We start from the raw sequence: 21,646 nt of genomic DNA on the forward strand, positions 1-21,646 counted from the left end.
CAGGCTAGGGATGGGGCTGTGGTAGTCATTAAACACAAACAGTGGTAGTCCTTAAATGCTGCAATATCTCACAATGCCATGTGGTCAATACTTCTAGTGTATCACAGCATTTTTCAGTTAATTACCATCCAGGTCATTATGAAACAGTGATAAATTTTAAACTTTTGAAATGAATGAGAAAAAGAAACCCAAAGATCAGGATTCCTGGGAATGCAGCATACTGAATCATAATGCAGTCTACTATCTGATAGTACCTTTTCATCAATGTTATTCAACCCAGTCCTGGGAAGCTCAGATATAAAAACGCCATCATTTAATTTTCAAGCCTGATTTTTATTTTTAATTTCTTAATTCAGATAATGTGCACAAAATGCAAATGCTTGACCACTAAAAATTAGAATGGAGTCATTTCATAAATAGAAAATAAATGAGGACTAATTCAGAACACACAGAATAAATTAGAACAGAGACAAAATTTTATTTTTTTCTTTTGAACAGAAATTCTGCCTTTCCATTGGCCCTTCTCTGATTTCCTTGTAGGCCCCCTTCAGACACTGCAAGGTTGCTATGTCTCCACAAACCATTCTCTTCTCCAGGCTGAGCACCCACAACTTCCTCAGCCTGCCTTCATAGGGATGGTGCTCTAGTCCCCCTATCAACTAATATTTGTGTTTCTTTAACTTCTTTCTTTTAACACTATGATGTCAGATATTCTCTGTCATTTTTAGTTCTAACCATTTGCATTATAAATTGGTCTAGGTTTTGTGCTGCCTTGGAGAAAAATGGATAATTTTAAGGAAGGGAACGAATGAAAAGTCAGAAGTGCATCAAAATGTGTATCACCAGTTGTCCTCAATCTCATTTATTAATTACTTTTATAGAGAAATAATTTGATATGAAAGAACAGTTTAGCATTTTCAAGGCTTTTTTTGCATCAGAGATTCAGGGTGCACAACAAGTGAACTCCATGGCTGTTTCCAGCAATCAGCTTAAAATGCATTAGGGAGTACTTTGGTGGGGTCCATTTCAGCCTCAGAAGGGAGGGCTCACAATTATGGCACAGATTATTGCCATTATTTCTGTGCTTCTGGTAGCGACAAGCCATCTGTATGAATTTGTTACTATTAACACAGCTGGAGGTGGTGCATGTTCAAAGTAATGCAAGTACAGGCTGGTACAGTGTCACACTTCCATTATAACTCCAGAGAGTTGATCCTTCTCAACTTCTCTCTCACTCCCCTGTTTCCATGATGCCGTTATCTCCTCTGACCTTCATGGCCTGACCACTGCCATTGATTTTTAGCGAGTGTCATTTGTGTTACAAATTGGTCTGGACTTGAACCTGTCTGTATTAAGAGGTTTAAATTCACACTTACTGGTGGTGGGAAAAGAGGGAAAAAATTACAGAAAGTGGGAATTTGCTGAGCTGTCAAAACAGAAGTAAGCTTAAAAAGGTTTTATGGTTAATAAAGCCTTTGAGGAAACAAGCATAGAAAAACGAAAGTGCAGCCCAATGCAATAAAATTGCTATGTCCTTAAAATGATTACGATAACAGTGCTGTGAAGTCTGGCAGCTCTCAAACAATCCAGTGAATAGTTCTGTGCTTAGAAGTTATTTGGTTGGTCTCATGAATTCTGAGTAAATGTGAACCATTTACAAAATTAATAATTTTATAGCTTAATATAAGACACAGACCATGTTAAAACCAAACTAAATCCATGAAATTCTCTAAGTCTTCACTGGAGATGTGTGCTTCAGGATGTATGAAATGACACTAAACCACGGACAAAAGAACTCAAACTCAGACAGACAAGGCAGGCTGCTGTAACACCTTGGACTTGAAGCATCAGTGCTCAGGACTTTCATTATAGATTATCAGATGAGTTACTCTAAGGGACACTTCCAGACAAGAGAAATAAATACAATTTCAGTGTCTAAATGTTTTTTTAGGCTTGGTAGGCTCAGAAAGAATTTAATGGCAACACTATAAATTACTTTGATTCAAAATATTCCCAGTAGTCCTTGCTATGGCACTTACCTCCTCTATGACCTGGAGCAAACCCTTTTAATGTCTCAGTTTCTTCTCCATTGTATGGATAATATGCATTATTCTTTTGATGACTGAGACTTCCTTTGTGTCTAGGAAAAGAGAAGTAGGAGTTGGAAAGGCTATATTTAATAGTTTTATACTGATGGTTACCAACCTGATGAGAACGGCAGGGTCATGTCACTGTGTTACCATGTCTTTGACATGATGCAGGAGCTCCATCCGTGGGGCAGATGTGGGTGGCATTTATTCCCTCCTCAGGCAAATGCAACATCTTTCCTTTGGATTGTGGGATGTGGGGCTCAGATGTTGGCCGTAGCAGCTAAATGAGCCAGTTTTGGTAAATGACCTTTCAGGTCAGAGAACAGTGGTGTTGGTGTGCTAAAAAGTGCCACAAAGCCAATTCCCAGGAGACAGGAGTCAGTGCAAAGATGGTGGTGAATATCTCTTGTGGAACTTTGTTAAAGCTACATATGTTTATTGCAATAGCATCAGTGGCTCTCCCATAGCTCAGTTACTGCTGAAATTTGCACATAAAAAGCTTCACATCAATCTATTTCATACTTCAGTAGCTGAGTTTTCCCATTATGTTGCTTGTTAAAATATTTACTAACCTTAGCAGAAAAAAAAAAAGTGGAAAAAAGATAAATCCAAAAGAATTAAACTGTGTCCTTAAAATAAAAGCTTTCCTAGTATTGTTTACAGCTTCTCTGAGATGGAGAAGTGCTGTGTTCACTGACTCTGAGACCACATTAATTTTAGCTACTATTTTAAGCTACACATTTTATATCTTGGCTATTTATATCTGAGGGCCATTGAGCCTGGGCCTCCAGGAGGCAGTGCCAAGAGCTCTCTCTTTTTCATCTCAGTGGCACGACACACGGAAGACCGTCAGACCCGAAGCACCTTCTGTTGAGATACATCAGACTCTCCTGGGAGAAAAGCTGCTGTTGCAGCAAAACCACAAGTAGTACCTACCCTTCAAATCAACAGGAGATAAATGGGATGCTCTTCATACTGACTTTAAGGAGAGTGAGTCACAGAGCAAGGGCCAGGGTGTCACTGCGGATTAAGAACTGGTTATGAGATAGGAGAGAAAGATTCGTCGTGAACTGCTGCTTCTCAGCGTGTAGAGAGATTAGTGGTACCTCATCGGCAAATTGTCTCTCTTAGGAAGAACTATGGAGGATTTAGAAAAATTCCAGATGGATTTAAATACATTGAGGGATTAAGGAGCACAATGGTAGATGAAATTCAGCTGGAATAAGTGTGACAGAATAATAGACATTAACAAAAATAGTACTTGGGGAAAAGAAAAAGAACAAAAGGTATTCTTAAAACTCCTCATAGTCTGCGCTCTGAGGCTGTGGAAAATTTGAAGAAAAGATTTGCTGTATTTACGTACATGAATCCTGCCCTTGGTGTGGTGGCACATATTTTCAGACTTGAAAATTTAAAAGAAGGCATGCAAATCCTGAAGGCGGTGGCCCATTTCAAAATGTACTTTTCTAAAACACAAACTAGTTTAATACATATCACTGAGGGCAAGAGTTCAGCAGGGGATTTTTAAAAAAGAGAGGTTTTTGTAAGTATTGAGCATATACATTATCACAGTAACTAATTGCTTGTAAAATTGTATGACAATCTTAGTTGTTTTCAGAAGAAATACTCTTGCTGCAGGGTATAAGGCAAGAGGAACTCACTTCTGTCTGTTCTTGGCCTGGGCTGCAGTACACATAGTGCACAGGGAAAGGGCATAGCTAAAATTATTATTAAACACAAGGCTCATGTGTTTCATGAGGTTCATGTAAGGATAAAATGGCCCATTCCTGACCTCTGGAGTCAGACAATGAATCAGTTGGACTCTGGCCTTTTCATGTATAATATTCTCATTTATTTGGTCAGGTACTATCTATCTATCCCAGTACTTCTGGGATAGAATATGGGTGGTTTGATACCTTATGACTGGACTTTGGGCAACTGCCTAAATACTGGCAATTTCATGTCAACACTCACCCCTTTAAGTTTTTGCTCAGGGAATTGAGGAAATACTATTTTTTGAATACTGTTACTGAACAACTTCTTTAACATCTTTACAGCTTTCTTTCTTGCTTATTAGCAGTGTGAACACAACAGTGTCCAAGACAAAAAAAAAAAAAGAAAAAAAAGAAAAATTAAAGAACTAATAGGTTTTGTTTGTCAAGGCGTTGTTTTTCCCAGGGTAGACTGCTCCTTAGGTTGCCCTTGCAGAGGCATATCTCAGATGTCCACTTCTCTCGCCCTCCTTCAGAACTTTTCCAGGATTTTCTTGGACTTTATTCCTTAGCACTTGTCTTTGGGCTATCCTGTATTTATTGCTGGTTTTAGAAAATCAGGCAGTAGCATGTCCAAGGTGATTTAAAATAACTTCCAGTCTTGTGCTGGTGACTGCTGCTGGGAACAGACTCGGGGTCTGGGGTTAGTATGCACTGCTGGGAATGTGCTTCCTTCAGCATTGCTCTTCTCACTCCTTCTTTATCCCAGCAGCAGGAACTGGAAATTGCTTTCCTGATCTTTACCCTTTTCTCTTGACTGCTTTTAACAGGCAAAGCAGTCATAGCTGGTATGCACCAGCCCCTTGCCCATGCAGAGGCAGTGCCCAAGTCCTGGCATTCTGGCTCCCTTGCTTCTCCTTGCCAAGCAATGCACTGAGAATGGAGATATGGTGGGAAAGAAATCAAGCCTGACACTGGCCCACGAAGGTGGGTGGTTAAAAATGCTGAAGCTACTGTCAAGTGTTACAACAGCACCTCTCTGCTGGATTTAAGATTTTGTATTCATTAGAGCAAGTAATTAGCAAACAGACAGTTCCTAGCAACTCTGTAAGTCATTCTAAAGAAGCTGCTGCAGACACCTCAGTCTTGTTGCTCAGCCTGAGCCCTGTGACAAACATACCTGCTCTTTTCCAGGCATGGAGAGAGGATGACAGCTTGTGCTGGAGCTGGCCAGGCTTCTCTTCCCAGCTTCCCATCAGCCGGGGGGTTTGTCTGCACCTATTCAATGTCCATGCTGCTGCCAAATGCTTTTAGCAGCCAGAGAAAACTAGTCCTCAACATTATTAATCCTAAAGGCAGACTCTTTATCTGACTCTCTAAGCATTCCATATGGTGTTCCAGACCCATATTTTTGAACTTACTTTATGTTGTTTTTTTTTTTAGGTTTAACTTTTTATCTTCAGTACTAAGGAGACTGTGCTGCATACTAAGAAAGTGATGGTTATAGACTGTTGTCCTGTCAATAAGAGGGTACTGATTCGATGTCAGTCTAAACAGAGACATTATTGAGAAATGGCCAGGTGGAACATTCTTAAATAGTTATTTTAAACTATGGAATACATCTTTCTTAAAATTCAGTATTTAAACAGACTAGAGGGAAAAAAATACTCTCAGATCAGTAAAAAAAAAAAAAATCTTTGACATGAAGAAAGTTCCTATTTGTATCCACTGACTGAATTACTGTAAAAAAATCTTAAACATTCAAAATAAATACAGAGGTAGGCAGGACCAACAAAATTATGTTTTTCAGATAAAACCTGAGATTAGCCCCTAGAGTAAAGTACCACCACCAGGAGTCACTGATTTTTGGTGAACCCACCCAGGCAATTGTCAGACTAGGTCTTCTGGTAGATTTTGGTTTTTTTGGCTAACGTGTGAATCGGTGGGTTAAAGAACCAAATGAGAAAAGATCTTACCATTCTAATCCAACGCTTTGACTTGTATATAACTCTCATTGTTTAATAAAAGTTGATTACTGAAATTAAACTCTTCAATATATTCAGTCCCTTCATCATCTTGTTTTCAAGAGCTTTGGGTGTGTGTTTTGTTATCCACGTGTTTAATACTTTTTCCCTTTAAGGTACCTTTCTAGGTTTAAAGCTGAAATGTGGTTGTTTCAGAATTTAAAGTGAAAGCCAGACTGCCTCATTTAGGTACCAAACTTATAACTGCTGGATGCTGCACACATTCCCCAAGGATGTCATGCACTTCTTTTCACATCATTGAGCTCCTTGAGAGACAGGTGAAGACATACCCACACAGGGAGGTTAGGCACCTTCTTTCTTCTGCTGATTAGAAGGGACGTTTGAAGACCCCAGAAGACAGCCCAGACTGCAAAGTATCTCCCTGTCTCATTGAGACATGCCAAACAACCAGGATATTCTTGGATCCAGTGTGTCTAGTGTTCCTCTGCTGACAAGTACTGTGTCTAGTGTCTTCTGCTTGTGTTCTGCTTATTACTGTGGGGGGTTAGAAAGTGAAGCAGGAGATGGAACAGATCTTACTGAAGTTGGTCTGAGCAGTTTTAACTCCCACATCCTGGACAACTGCTCTCTGCACCAGACCTGAGAGAAAGCACTGTCCATCACCCAGTGATTCATCTTCAGGCCTAAAAGCAACAGAGAAAGACAGATAATGTGCAAGACACAATCTGACTCTTAACATGCAGCACTCAGAAGTAAGGAAAACTGCTGGTCCTAAGAGCTTTTGAGCATGTGTGTATTTTACATTAGTAAATATTGAAAGTGTTTTAAAATGAACATTAGTCTAAATAAAATGTGTCCTCCCCAGAAGTCCTTTATTCAAACTCTACTTCATCCTCTGATTTAGATGTGTATTTAATACTATTCAAGCTAAACTCAGGTGTAGCCAAACTTTTGAACCTTCTCCAGCATGAATAAGTGGAGTGGAGATGCCAGTGTTGAGTCTGGGTAGCAAAAGAGAGTCTGGGTGGGAGTGTCATTTACCTCCTCAGAAAAGACACTTAATGATACTGCTGGGAGGACTGTACTTAACCATTCAGGCAACTTTCAGGATGCAGAGAAATGCCTTGCAATTTTAGTGTGGTGCTCAGCACTCTTGAAAATGGACAAACTAGCCTTCATTGCCTGTGTTCTGATTTAAACAAATTTTAGGTGAATTGAACCCTACCTTCCTTAAGATTTTACTGGGCATTAGACTGACATTTAGGTTTAAAGACTGCAATTCCCAATGTCAGGCCTATTTCTGTACTGTAGATTATTCTTCATTTTTACAGAAAATGATTCAATTGAACCAATCTGACAGGGCTGACTGGGTGTCCATTATAGTGCTGCATTACAATTGCTAAACAGAGTATTGGAAGGGCACTAGGTACAGTCTGGTAAAGACAATACATAATTTGCATGACGGCACTAAGGGAGCATTTCGGAGTTCAGTAAGTGGGTTTCCAAAGGCACTTGGCAATTGGGAGGTAGAAAAGTAAATGAGAGCAACTGCTTGTGAGACTGACATAACCTCAGAATAACATTGAACTACATGTTGCTCTCCTCAGGCTGAGAGCAGGCTTGGCAAACGCCAGCAATCAAGCCATCTGTATAACTGCATCGGATTTTTTGCTACCAAAATGGATCAATTTATGGGATTGTTTTGACAGGCATGTTGGGAAATACAGAACATATAGTTTTCATCATTGTTTACGTCTGTTTTTCCTCTTGTTCCCTTTGACATTGCCCAATGGCTTATATTAGACTTTGAGCTCCATTTAACTCAGCATGCAGAGCTGGCCATGCTGCCAGTGTCTCTCCCTCCAGAACTCCTCCTGTGCCTTCATTTGCATGTTTTCTTCCTGTTCTTTAACCAGAAGGGGAAACTTTGAGCCTTGAATGCATAAATCATTAGGTCCAGGTCAAAAATAGTCCATTATTCAAAGTGATTGTCCTCACTCATCAGATTTGTAGTTTGTCTCTGGAATTTCTTGGAAACGTGGAATCCATTTGTAACACTGTACAGATAACTGTAGCATGAAGCTGAACTGGTCTTGAGGTCAGCATCCAATATTCAGCATTAGTCCTCCTGCAGTGGTCTAATTGGCCATTCATGAAGCATGTCTGGTCCATAAAACTCTGATGTCCTACAGTAGGATCCTACATGCCCATGGTAGGCCTTTAGCAAGACAACTAACTCACCAGTGAGGCAGAAGTTAACTTCACCTGGATCAGGGTGCTCTCAATATGCTCTAAAATCAGCAAAATGTGCTTAAAAATCAGCCATATTCCCTGTGTGGAGAAAGTTTGGAACAAAATTTTTGGTAGGGGAATGAGTGAAGTTTTTATTATAACCAAAAGTTAATTTTCATGTTCTGTATTACTCACTAGTACAACATCTGCTCCATATTTGGTAGGGAGTAATATTTACTGACAATAGAGCTGCTCTTTCTATTCTTAGAAGCAGAAGGGATGCAAGTCAAATAATAACCGTCTTTTATGTAACAATACCAGACACCTGACAAGGAAAGTTGGTATAATTGCCTTCATTTTACGGATAGTGGAATTGAGGGTCAGGAAGATGTCTTGACCATGGTAACTTGATAGACCTCTCCCAGGTGAAGACATATTCTATTCCTCATTCATAATTTGTTCAGCTACAGATATTCTCTCATTTATGTATAAAACCACCGAAAAAGGTGGAATTGTATAGACAGACTAAAAAAGAAAAAGCTAGCAAAGTCTGTACATTTTGTAGCAGGAACAAAATCCCTTAATGGGATTGTTCTGAGTTGTGCCAACTTTCTGGGACCAGATTTTAGAAATGACTCCTCATCACTGCATTTTTCTTGTAAATTGAAAACTGTAATCTTTACTAGTCAATAGTAGAGGAAGATTATCATTCAGTGTTCTATTATTTAAATTACCTCTGTAAGTGGATTGTTTCTTAAAATATTTCTGTTTTCATCTTCCTCATTGGGAGGTTTTTAGACATTGGAAGATACAGAATCTTATTTTCACTAGACAATCTAATTTTCCTGTATTCAACGTCCAGTATACTTTGTGGAAATGCTTTGACAATTACATAAAGTTGGCTCCCAAATCCACTCCTGAACATTTAAATGGATTACACTAATTTTCAGAAGTGCTCAGCAGCTCACATTAAAGAAATATTTATTCCTGTACTTTCATTTCAGATTCATCTCTAAATAAAATAGCTTTATAACCTAGATCCTGCCTGTTTGTTTGTTTGTTTTGATGTGCTAGACAAAACTCCTGATAGAATTATAGGGAGACGACTGGCTCAGGATTCTTTTAGGTCAACCAACCATATCCAAATTGTATGACTTATTTTTCACATGGTTGAAATGGATATGGAAATTTTCATGGTTATGGCATGATGTTAAATCATGACATCATAGTCTTGCACTGAGCTGGGACTCATTTCATCTGGAGGGATAATGTAGTACTACCATATAACATTGGCTATTTTTAGCAGAGGTATGAGCCATATTCTCCAGGAGGTATAACTAGCTTAGTGAAAGAGCCATGCCCTGAAAAGTGAGATTAAACAAAAGCAGGAGGGAAGTACTTTGCAGATGATACTCTGCCAGACTTTAAAACTATATATGTATATATACATAAACCCCAAAGGAAATATTTATATTTCATTAGGCATTTATTTCTTCATTGTCATTAGTGTGTCAAAGTATATTCTACCAATAATATAAGCTAGAGATTGGCATCTGAGTGAGACAAAGTTCTGTTACTGGTTCTGCAGGGTCTGAATCTGTCAGCTAAAAAGTAACAATTAGGGTAGCACTCACAGATAGAGAAGGCATTAGAAGGTAAAGCAATGGAAGAAAGTTAGTTACATATGAATTTTATGTACTTTCTGATTCTCTTTTCATCCTCCAAGCTGTAGAGAACTGGAGATGGAAACCTAAAAAGGGTCTCAGAAGAATTATTTCAAACTGTGAGATGTTTCGCATTTTGGTTTGGCTGCTTTTATTGTACTTTAGCACAGTTAACTTGAAAGAACATGCAAAAGAGAAATCAACAGCAAGTGAAATGAGACTGAAAGCAGGAAACCCAAAGTAAGCATTATCTAAATATTTGATCTGGCAACATCTATATTATCTGCAAAAAGGTGCTATGCCATCCAAGAGTTGACTCTTCCTAAGGTCAAAATCCAGATCAAAAGTGACCAGAAATCTTTAAGTTGATCAAAAAGACTAGTAGTGAAATCAAATGATAGAATCATAGAATATCCTGAGTTGGAATTGACTCACAAGGATCATCAAAGTCCAGCTCCTGGCCCTGCACAGGACAACCCAAAAAATCATATCATGTGCCTGAGAGCATTGTCCAAATGCTTCTTGAACTCTGTCAGGGTTGGCACTGTGACCCCTTCTCTGGGGAGCCTTTTCCAGTGCCCATCAAGCAGGACTGTTAAATACACAGCAGAAACTATTCGTTTTCTTTGATGTAGAAAGGATTAGCCAGCCTCAAGAGAACTGGGGAAACATAAATGGCATCCATGAGAAGTCATTTTGCTGCCTTTGGTTTTTCCAGCTCATACTCTGTATTTTTGAGGCCCATGTGATTTCTCTTTTAAGGATTCACCATTACTAGTGTACTGAAATGCCTTATTACAGGCTCCTGAAAGAAAATGCGCATGAGTTGGACCTGTGTTGGACCTTGAACCTGAGGACCCACAGCCCAGAGGCTCACTCTGTGCCATGCTGCTCAGAGTGCCAGCAAGGCCCATGACCAAAAGGAGGTTTCCCTCCCTCCTCCCTCACTGGTACTGAAGTGACCATCTCGACAGTTCAGACAAAGCAGTATGAATCCTACCCATAAATTTTCTCCAAGTCTCTGGCCTTGATAAAACAGTTCAGTTTTCAGGGTTGTCTGCAGAGTCTTCTTTCTGCTGTTACAATTTCTTTCTAGAGTATCTTACTGTTTGTTCCTTATCTGAAAACTATTTTCTGTCTTTCTTCCTTGGTTTATTGTAGTGCTTTCTGTTGAATTAGTTCCATAGTTGTTGCATCCTCACAATCAATAGAGGAAACATATTCCTAAGAAAAACCACACTCCCTAATACAAAAACTGAATCAAGCAGGCTGAAAACTAAACATAGGATGTGAAAGACCACAAAAATTGTCTGTTCCACAAGTAGTCTGTGCTTGCAGTGGGGATATGTGGTAGGGCCACGGGCAGGAGGATAGATGATGTTTGCAAGATTATCTTCTGCCTTCTTATATAAGCCTGAAATCAGATAGGTGATATTGGTTTAAGGTGCTGTTGCACAAGGTAGGTTAGTTTGCTTAACACTGTGCTGGTGAAAACAGTGTTAGTCTCTCCATGTAAACAAAGTCAAAGGCAATCACTGTACAAACCATGCAACACTGAGCAAAATGCTACACTAAACAAAAGCCAAGCATAAATTTAGTGTGGAAAATTATGGTCTGGCATTTTTAGAGAAAGGTTTTGAATATTCTACTCTCATACAACACAACTGTCATTAGACAGTAGTAAACAGTACTAGAATGTATCAATGTTGAGAACTTGAGAAAATTGCATTGGAAAATATAGGGGTTGTAATCGTTTTTAATGAGAGTCTTCAAATATGACAGTGTGATCAGTAATAGTACTGGTACCAAAGAGTATTCGTCCTGCAGTTATCCTGTGCCATTTCATAATGACACATTCATATGGCAATTTCTTTGCCTACCAAACTGCATCCGAGGTTTTGAACCTCTCAGTTTTAGTTTCATATTGCGTGAGAGTTACTAAGATTACTCTTGGACGCACAGGCTTGCAAAAGAATGGCCTTCCAGCACCATTTTCTCTCCCATTTTCCCTCCAGCATCACTTCTGGCTTGCAGTGCTCACATGCTCTGATTACATCCCCAATTTACTGATACTGCAGTGGCTTGTTGCAACATATCTTGGTTTTGAAGCTGGGGAGTGTTTTTTCAGGGGAGGAGGGGGAAGCAGGGAGTAGAAGGTTGAGCTTTTACAAATGAGGCTCCCTTGGTAAAAAACCCTCGCCAATGTACACAATAGTCTTTGCCTGCATCAGACTTGCTATTACAGTAAAAGCCCGCTTGCTGACACCAATCATTCCTGTAAAATTTAAGGCAGCATCTTTGGGAGAAAAGATTTAATTAACACATAAACCCCAGAGTCACTATGACAATCTGCTTTCATGGTGATGGGAATTATCACATTTTTACCCGCTGTCAATCCTTGAAATATAAGGGTTTTATGAATAATCTATAGTACATTTTTTTCCTTGCAGAATCAATCAGATTCTTTTGTTACTTTCACACAAGAACATTTCTGTCTTAGACATCTAGAAAAACTCTAAATTTATCTGGTGCCTTGAGGGGCTACCTCTGCTTGTGTGACAGGAGGTCCCTTGAGCATTTTGGGTTAGAAGCATGAAGGGAGGCTGAGCAATTCCATCCTAACCAAGATCCACACGAGACATCCCATTATTTAAATAGTGGTGCCCCTAGGGCAGTGTATGCAGAACCCAGTGCAAAAAAAAACCCAAAACAAACAAAAAAACACCAAAAAACAACCAAAAAAGCCAGTGCTCATTGCAGACAATAAATAAAATAGTGGCAATGATTACCATGATGTAAAATTAGATTCAAAGACTTTAACTGTGAGACAGAAATAATGACCTTTGAAAAAGCTTTGAACAAAAAAATGTCCCCTTAGTCCAATTGAAAAAATTGTATCTAATACTACATACTTTCTTTTGACACCTTCTTCTCCTACCTGTTATATATCCTTGAAGGAAAAAATATAGAACCTTTTTTCCCCTGGGTTACATCAAAGTTGCTTCTGCATTACTGTGGCATAAGCTAGATTAGCTTGTAAGGTTTAATTTTATGATCTTTGGGGCTTTAACATTGTTGAGAATAAATCTATGATCACCACTTAGACAGAGAATGTTGCATATATTGTTTTCACTGGACATTGTTATACAATTTCTGTATCCTTTTATTTCCTTAATAATTTTTTATGTGGTTCCACAGTACTAAATTACATCTAAGCAAGCTATGATCTCTATATTAGGGTTGGAATGTTCTTAATGCATCTTTAGAGTCGTAACAACTCTAATAACCTGAAATTTTTGCAAATATAAATTTTGCATCTAGATAAGTGCTTTTTAAAATGATAGCAGTCTTCTTGTGTTAGGCTTGATTGCAACCTGTTTTCTAAATTAAAAAATGTAAATGTGGCATTGACAAAGGTTAAAAAGACTTAAAGGGGGTTCTGTCAGCAGTGTATGCACACACCAAGCTAAATCCTATGTATCTAATCAGTGTCCTCTGGACTGTGTGCCTTGCTCCATTGTTTACTTTCAAATCCATAATAATTTTGTATCCTTTCACTGGGCAAAGATTCATTTTAAAAACTAATGAATTTAAAAATATGCTTTTCCCTTGTCCATTTGATACCGAGCCTGCAATTTGACTTTCATTGTTTGTTTCCCTCCTTGTCTCGTCAATCCTTTTCTTTCTTTCTGTCCTTTTACTTTATTACATTTTTTATTGAGGACTGAGATGAACTGGTTCCTGCATCATGGGCCCATTACACTTCCTAACAATTCCATTTACACCTTATTGTTTGTCTTATTGCTGGAAAATTCAGGTGATTCATCATGCCTGAAGAAGCACCTGATCCCAATTCCCTTGATACCACGATCACTATGTGACAGGAATACAGTTAGTGGTGGCTTTCAGGCTCAAAGAGGCCAAGGTGATAACTCTTTTGGGACCTTTAGCCTCTCAAGTATTGATGAGTTCCATTTTCGTAATGTTCTGTTTTCTTGCTCCCTTTCAACAGCCCCCTGAGTGTGGAAAAGGGCTTGGAGTTAATAAAGGAAGTGGCAGATCTCCTGAAGCTGCAGATGAGTGTCTTCGATGATGTCAAGTATGTACATGGAATTTGCTCCTTTTTATTTGACTTGATTTCTCATTATTTTTGAATAGTTTGTCTTACGAGGAGATATGTGCTCTTTAATGCCAAAATTAATGAGAATGTGCAAGAGGCGAAAGAGAGCATTGTGATGATCTTTGTAACATTCCCTACACACAGGAACAAATTATTTTGAAAGAATTATAAAGACTGAAACTTTTCTGTGCTTTCATAGTGAAAAATAATCTGTTCAAAGTGCTGTAAAAATATTATCAACCTTATGTAAGAGCTTCTAGGTAAGGAAAGTCTTGTGAAGGGTCATTATACCCAGCATTGCCGAGGGGAAGAGTTACATCACAGATGAATAAAGAATTTGAGTCCCTGACTTTGAGTCTGGCACATGGCACCCTGGGTCGTGCTGCTTGGTCAGCTACTTTAATTTAAGAAGTCACAGGGAGTTCAACTATGTTGAGCTACTGTTTTTCCTCCTATGATTCATACTGATGAATGCTCTGCATGTTAATGTCATGAACTAGGAGGTTATGGATCTTCTATGTCCAGTAAAGAGCTTTAGAGTGGGGATTTTCTGAAAGCATTTTGGTAGGAACATTTACTTCACGAAACTTCATTCTTTCTTTATAAAACAGAAAATAAAAGTAGTTTGATATAAAAGGTACAGCAAAGAAGGGTGAGCTGTGCGAGGGTTTCAACAACTTGCTGGAAAGAGCCACATCTTGGGTGCACAGAAAATGACTGATGTCCAGGCAGCCTGTGTTTCAGAGGGCTTGGGGCTGCTTGCTTTGGCCCATGGGTTGGGTTGCTGAAATGCAGAGTCTTTCTCAGCCTCACCTGTGCTGACATCAGCTTTTGTTTAACTTTCAGTTGCAGAATTCATTGTTTAATGCTCTAGGTCATAGTGTGATGATGTTTCATCTTTAGTGGAAGTGTTTATTCTTAATTGGAAATAAAATTCTACCCCTTTTATTACTGTATATGTATGGAAAAATAGACTACTGGGGAAAAGAAATCTTTTTAGAAACCTGAAAAATACCAGATACATTGACTTTAATTATTGAGAAGGAAAATAATCTCATATTTGTTTGCTTTGTTCGATGAATGTTTTTTGTTGTATTTCATTAAATACATTTTTATGAAAACTGAGATTTTAAATTACAAATCCCGATGATATTCTATTATCTTCCCTGTAAAGAGAATTTGCATCCTTGACTTTGTACACTAGCAGATAAACTACTGCGCATTTAAAGGAGTAATCCCATGGAACCATTTGTCTGCTGGAATCAGCGGGTTCTGCATCATTAACTTCATTCATTTACAGTACAAGAGCACTTTCACCTACCTTTCTTGTTGTTATAGTAGTTTTGGTTATTTTTTATCATTTGATAAATCACAACAACATTGCAACTGGTAGACTGTAGATTCATTCTCTAATGAAAAATATCCCTCCAGAAATATAGCTAGCTATGATCAACCTTTTCTTTATTTTAATGTGCAAAATTAGGGAAGTCGGTTATTTTGCATCTATTAATATGCAGTGATATGACTGTACTGAAAGTACCTGTACGGTCAGTATCTTAAAAGTATGTTATGAGTTACAGTAACTCCAAACACAACTGAGAATTCTATTTGTACAGTGTTTTTATCTTTGCCTTTTTAAATGATCTATAAATCTGAGAAAGATTATCCTGAATCTCAGATTAGTGAGAATTCATCCATAATAAATTTTCTTTGTCCAAGAGAATGAGGCGTTTTGACTCAGGTTAAACTCATGAAATACTGAAGAAATGTGGAGCTGACCAGTAGAAATAACAGCAGTAGAGTCTCTAGAAAAAGGCCTTGCCAAGAAAAGAGTTAACAATTTTTGGATTTATTGTTTTCTTATCACTGCATCACTATCTGGAAAACAGTGTGATTTTGAGGACTCTGATTAGCTTCTGAGTGGCCTCATGGACAAGAGTTTCAGGAAAAACTTGATGCCATGTCATATCCACAGCTGACATATCAAAGTGTGAGGATGAGGTCTTTCAGAAAATATGTTTTCTATTTGAGCTTTGGAATCATGGGTGATTTACATTATTTTATTTCACTGGCAACTAAAAGTATTCTTTTTCTTAGAGATTCATTTTTTTAAAAAATGGGGGATTTATGCAGAAAAAACTACCAGTAAGGCTGAAGATGAAGGATTTATAAAAGGAGTGGGAATTTGTTGTACTAGCCTACTTTGAACTTTGACCTGAATATTTGCTTGGTCTAAAATTCTCAGTTCTCTCTTTTCTCTCCAAGAATTCCTAATGGTTTGAAAGTAAGAGTGCAGACTTGGATTTTTTTAGATCATTGCAGAGATTTCGGAGTAAAGACATGTTAATGAGGATAATGGGGTTAATTTGAGAGTGTAGACAAAGTCATCACATCAAACTGGAATAGTGTAAGAAGAATTGAGGAGAGAGGGCAAGTGGTGAGTTCTTTTAAAGCTCTTTAAATTCTCAGTTAAGAGTTTCTTGCCCTTTTCTCTGAAAAAAAATACATTAAAGGGACTTCTTCACTAAAAAATTACTGCCTTTAGTTAGTTTTGTCTGCAAATATCTTTCACTCTTCCCTATATATTGCTATGGATTCCTATCAATTCCCCCTGTTAGCTCTTGATTAGTTGATGCATGGTTGTAATCAGCTTATCTTATCTTCTGTCTTTCACAATCCTGACAGCTTTAACTGATAGCCTTCAATTCACAGTATAGCCTCAGGCTTGACTTCCAGAGCACTCAGTCCACTTCTTCAGCTGATTTGTTGCCAAGTTTGCATTGACATAAACTTTGCTCACCCTGGGAAGCAGATGAGTGGGAATAGATTTAGGGAATTCGTAATTAGAAATATTTCAACGTTGAAAAAAAGATCCAACATGTTAGTTGTCACTTTTGGACACAGCCTGAATCTTTATGGAAGTAATAGTTATGCTTAATATGTTTTGTTAATGGTTATGTAGCTGTCAAATAAATTCCATTATTTCTTATTACATCATTAGAGACCATTAAAAGGATATTAGCATGCTGATGTAATTATGCAAGCAGACGTAAAATGACTATAGTTATGATTTTATAATCTAATTATAGGTGTCCAATGCCCCTGGTGATTGATTGTTGGACTGGTATCATGGATTGAAGTCAGATGGGTAGTAATGTTACGAGGGTTTGTACCTATTTAAAAAAAAATATTACTTTCCAACCTGCAACATTGACCTTCTTCATGTAATTGCAGTTCTTCACATGTTATAGAATAGACTTACAAGCATGAGACTTTATCAAAAAACATCCAAATACAATAAAAATACCAAAATCTGTAAACTCACCTTTGAAGGTAGTAGAAAGGATGCTTAGAATTAACAGTCAAAGCCACTGATTAGAACATAGATGACTTATTTGGTTTCTGATGAGAATACAAATTATTTCCACATTTTTATTTAATGTTCTCATATTTGGGGTATTTACTGAGAACTTTGCTAAGGGGAGTTTTCAACTCTGGCTTAGCTGAAGACCTTTGTTCAGAAAGAAAACAGATTGTTCTGATTTCATCATATTTCAGACCTTATATCCTACCATTCTCAGCCTCCAGTTAAGAGTTAGATTTTCACTGAATATTGCATTCTCTCTAGACTGATATGATTTTCACAATTGCCATTGAAGGTCTTTCCCTCTAGGTGTCTCTTTTTTCCCCATTTTGTTCTGCTTTAACTTCCCCCACACATTCATCTTAATGGCATCTTTGACATTTTTGCCTTCTAATATACTTCAACTCAGTACTCAAAGAACTGTCCTTTCAGGAGATGTGATAACTTGACTAACGTTTCCATTTCCATATATAATTTTTCAGTGGAAAACCGGTATCAGAGCACTTTATATTCATTCCATAAAATTACATTAATCTCTATCTGCTGCTGTTGTTTTGAAGTGTAACAATTGACTATATGTAAGCATATAATCTAGATATATAATGTTGGGAATGAACAGAATACTTAGGCTGCATTTCAGATGGTAATATAAATAGATTTTTCAGGTTGAAAAAGCTGATTCTGGTTATCTAATATAATGTCCTGGATTGCAAAGCCATAACACTTAACCAGTCTTCCCCTATCATGAATGGTTTGTTGCACCTATATTATACATCCAAAGCTAAGTTAAAAGACCAAATCACTCATCCTTCAGAGTCTAAAACTCCAATACTCAGGATTAAGGTTGGTTGTTCAGCTTTCACCTGACAGTGCTCCCTACCCACACTGAGGCTACAGATAATTCAGTGTTTTACTTGAATAGTTTATTATAAAGAAAATGAAAGTTCAGGTAACTGAAGGTATGTAGGGAAACTGTATGAAGACTTCAGCTGAAAAATACCTTTAAAACTTTATAGCAGACACAGTAGTGTGGTCTGTGTCTTGAAAGGAAAATACTATAAATTCAAAGTAATGACTAGTTTCAAAATTTAACAGTTTGTCTTATAAGGAAAATGCTTTTATTTTAGTGATAACAATAAACAAAAATTTGACTTTGTTCTGAACTCAAGCCATTTTTTCTTAAATATTTTGTTTGTTCAGGTGACTAATCTTTTGAACAACTCTACTTATGATACAGTCCTGAAATATTTAGTCATATCTATATATTTTTCTGCAGCTATCTGTACTATCCACAGCAGAAAAAAGATTACTTGTTTAATTAGTAGCTTTTCAATGTTTCATTTTATTTTCATTGTTCAGTGTGTGAGTTCAGGTTTTATTTGTTGCACTTTATTCAAATTCTGCTTTAAGGTCAGAAACCCCATTTCCTTCTGTTTTGGTTTAGTTTTTTTCCTATGGTGTTCTTCAGTACACTATCAAAATGCTTTGACAAATGCAAAGCAATATATTTAACTCATATGAGATAAGGGGTTTTATTAGGACCACACATAGCTGGAGTTATGCATGAAAAGATTAGTGTCAAAGCATTTGCCAATACGAGGTGTCCAGTGTGATGTCTCACAGTATACCTTGTTCAGCCTCTTCTGCAAAGAACTTCACTGACTAAGAAGAGATCCCATTACCTTCAATTACCATCTTGAGCATTCAGCAGTCCCAGAAGTCAACTCTCAGTTCAGACAATGCTATTTGGCCTCTAAAATAAATAAATAAATTCCTGAAATGATCTGGCTTCGAATGAACTGAGTCTGAGTCTGAATCTGAAGTGGATGGTACCAGCAGAATTCAAAGTAACAGTAGGATGTACATCTTCATAGTTCCATACCTTATGTGCAACATACCTTCTGAAGTCTGATAAAATTGAAATTAAGCCCCCTGAAAATATTGGTCTTCTCTATTGCTTGACCACCATTCATCTTTGGATGTCAGGGATCCTACTGAAAAAATAGTCTGAAAAGAAAGATTGCATTTCTACAAATGAAGTGCCAACTATGTTTTTTAAGTAAACAGTGATTCTAACAAAAGCTTGAATTTGGAAGGCTTATCATGAGGGCAGTTACAAGCACATTCTTGCCATGCTTCAAATCTGTTTCCAAGCAGTGGGGTTAGAGACACTTTGAACCTCCTTTTCAAAGAAAAGGCCTTACACAACCAAACATTACCTATCATTATCCTTATTCTTAGGAAGAGCTGAAACGGTTGGACTGGAATAAATACAATTTGAAAAGCCAGCCAACCATCCCAGTGAAAAGAAGCTGAACTGAGGAAGATGTCCGAAAATCAAACCAAGTGGTGGAAGTTTGGAGAAGCTTTAAATGTGTTCAAATCGGAAGTGTTGGGCAGGCAGGCTGATGAGTGTTGTTTCCAGCCTCACCTATTATGAACATGTGCATTGGCTATAGTGTCCTAATCATGCCATATAGGTTTTGTTCATTGTTTGTCATGTTATTTTTATAACACCTGAAAAATTCAATCAACCAGTTAATCACATTCAGTCATCCAGAACCTAAACCCTAGAACAATACTTGGTATTTTCACTTCACCGTGCTGATGTATTATGACATCTGGTCTATGTATGTTCTAAATGTGAACATCTCAGGAAATTATTGAGAAGCAGAATAGTGTGAGGGAGGATTATTTAACCACTGAGCAGTAGTGGGACAGGTAGCACAGTGTCTTATTAGGTTTGTATCTGCAGACTTCCCTCTACTGTGCAGATTCTCCATCACTGATTTCTCATTTATTTGGTGTGATTAATCTTTTCTTGTGTTGCATGTTGAACACCTGTGGATTACTATTCTTGCAAAATCTTTTTCTAGATTGACAAATTCTGGGTTCTACCATCTATGTCATTTAGATTTACTGAGAGGAACGTTCTAGTGTTGTGCATATGGAAAACATATAGTTCATCCTGCTCTCCTTAAGATGCTGTAGTATAAACTAGCAACAGATTGAATTTTTATTTCCATTCCACTAATTTTCCAGAAATTAAGCAAGATTTTTACTTCAATTGGAACCTGTGCTATTCTTAGTCTTAGTAAAAAGATATATCTTTCAAAAAAGTTGAGCAGTACTTGTCATCTGTTCTCTGATTTTAACTAGCAAACCAACAACCTATGGATATTTGACATAATCTTGTTTAAAATGTTGTAAAAGCATAACTCAGAAATAATGGAACCCCTTTTACTCAAACTTGACTTCTTCCACAGATTTAATGACTCTGGGAAACAAATTATCTGAAAAATGTACTGCTATAACTCATTGCATGCAGGCATTTATAGGAAATTACACTGTGTTTTCTGGTATATGTTGTCTTATTTGACAACTACTTTATAATATAAAGATACATCAGTTTTTAAAGGAATGATGATAAGGAAACAAAAATAAGGTAGAAGTTTCAACTCTGCATTTCCTTACTTAATGTGTGAATTCACAACCTTAGCATTACATTAGTCTTGTGGCTTTTCCCCTAAGGTACAATATAATATATATTGTGTGCTTTTCTTTAATGAATGTGCGTATAACCAAGATCATTCTGCCTTCTTCCCTGAACTTGCCTGCTAAAACAATATAAAAATCATTAAAATAACAAGAAGGATTTTGGCCTGCAGCATTTTATGAATTCTAGGTGACAAAAGAGAAAGACCATAAAAATCTAAGGAGATTCTTACAAATAGTATGTATGATGTTTGGCTTTTCATTACAATATTTCATCTCATTAAAACAAAGGGTTTACATTTGTGTAAGCAAAAGCAGAATGAATCTGGTTTATAGATACATTTCCATGAACTCATAGGTCCCTACTCAAGAGAAGGTTTTTGCAGATAAGTGACCTTCTGAAGTTTATCTTTTTGTAACTTCATATTTCTCTACTACCCATCCCCCTGTATGACTGAGAATGCTGCCATATTACTTTTTTAATAAAATTAAAGTTAATAACATTACAGGGTAGGCAGGATATATTCCTTTCTCTCAAGCAAGTCACAGAATATATGCCATTGCATTTCATTTATATAACATTTCACATATTATTAACAGGTAATCATTTCCATTCTACAGATGGGTAAATTGAAACTCAAGGCAGTTTGCTTCATTTTCTCTAAAATGGTACAGAATTTGGTGACAGATATGAGAATAGAAACAGAGCACTGTGATTCTCACTCTTGAACTAAAGCTTGGTTCACAAATAGAATTACTAATATTAGAAATGAAAAAAGGTTATAATGTAGGGATTTGTTTAAAACAATAATTTCTTAGAATATATATGACAAAAGTATCTTACATCTATGTCTTTCTTGATCCTCCTGCCCTTGGCTACCTGATTCTCCTATATGTACAAACACACTTTTTTTTCCCCTCTTTTTTGTGGCCTCGATGGTTGGATAAAATGAATATTACAGACCAACTGACCCAGCTGAAAAA

At 37.3% G+C, this 21,646-nt stretch overlaps 1 protein-coding gene across 1 annotated transcript in view; it reads left to right on the forward strand.

Annotated features, from left to right (window-relative positions):
* PTPRN2 (protein tyrosine phosphatase, receptor type N2) overlaps positions 1 to 21,646 on the forward strand; it is a 648,310-nt gene that overhangs the window by 256,817 nt on the left and 369,847 nt on the right. The window contains exon 10 of the mRNA XM_027648381.1: positions 13,696 to 13,782. Coding sequence (XP_027504182.1) covers positions 13,696 to 13,782 — 87 coding nt within the window. The remainder of the gene's footprint in view (positions 1 to 13,695; positions 13,783 to 21,646) is intronic.

This window comes from Corapipo altera, unplaced genomic scaffold, assembly GCF_003945725.1.
Source record: "Corapipo altera isolate COAL_440 unplaced genomic scaffold, ASM394572v1 47, whole genome shotgun sequence".
NCBI lineage: Eukaryota > Metazoa > Chordata > Aves > Passeriformes > Pipridae > Corapipo > Corapipo altera.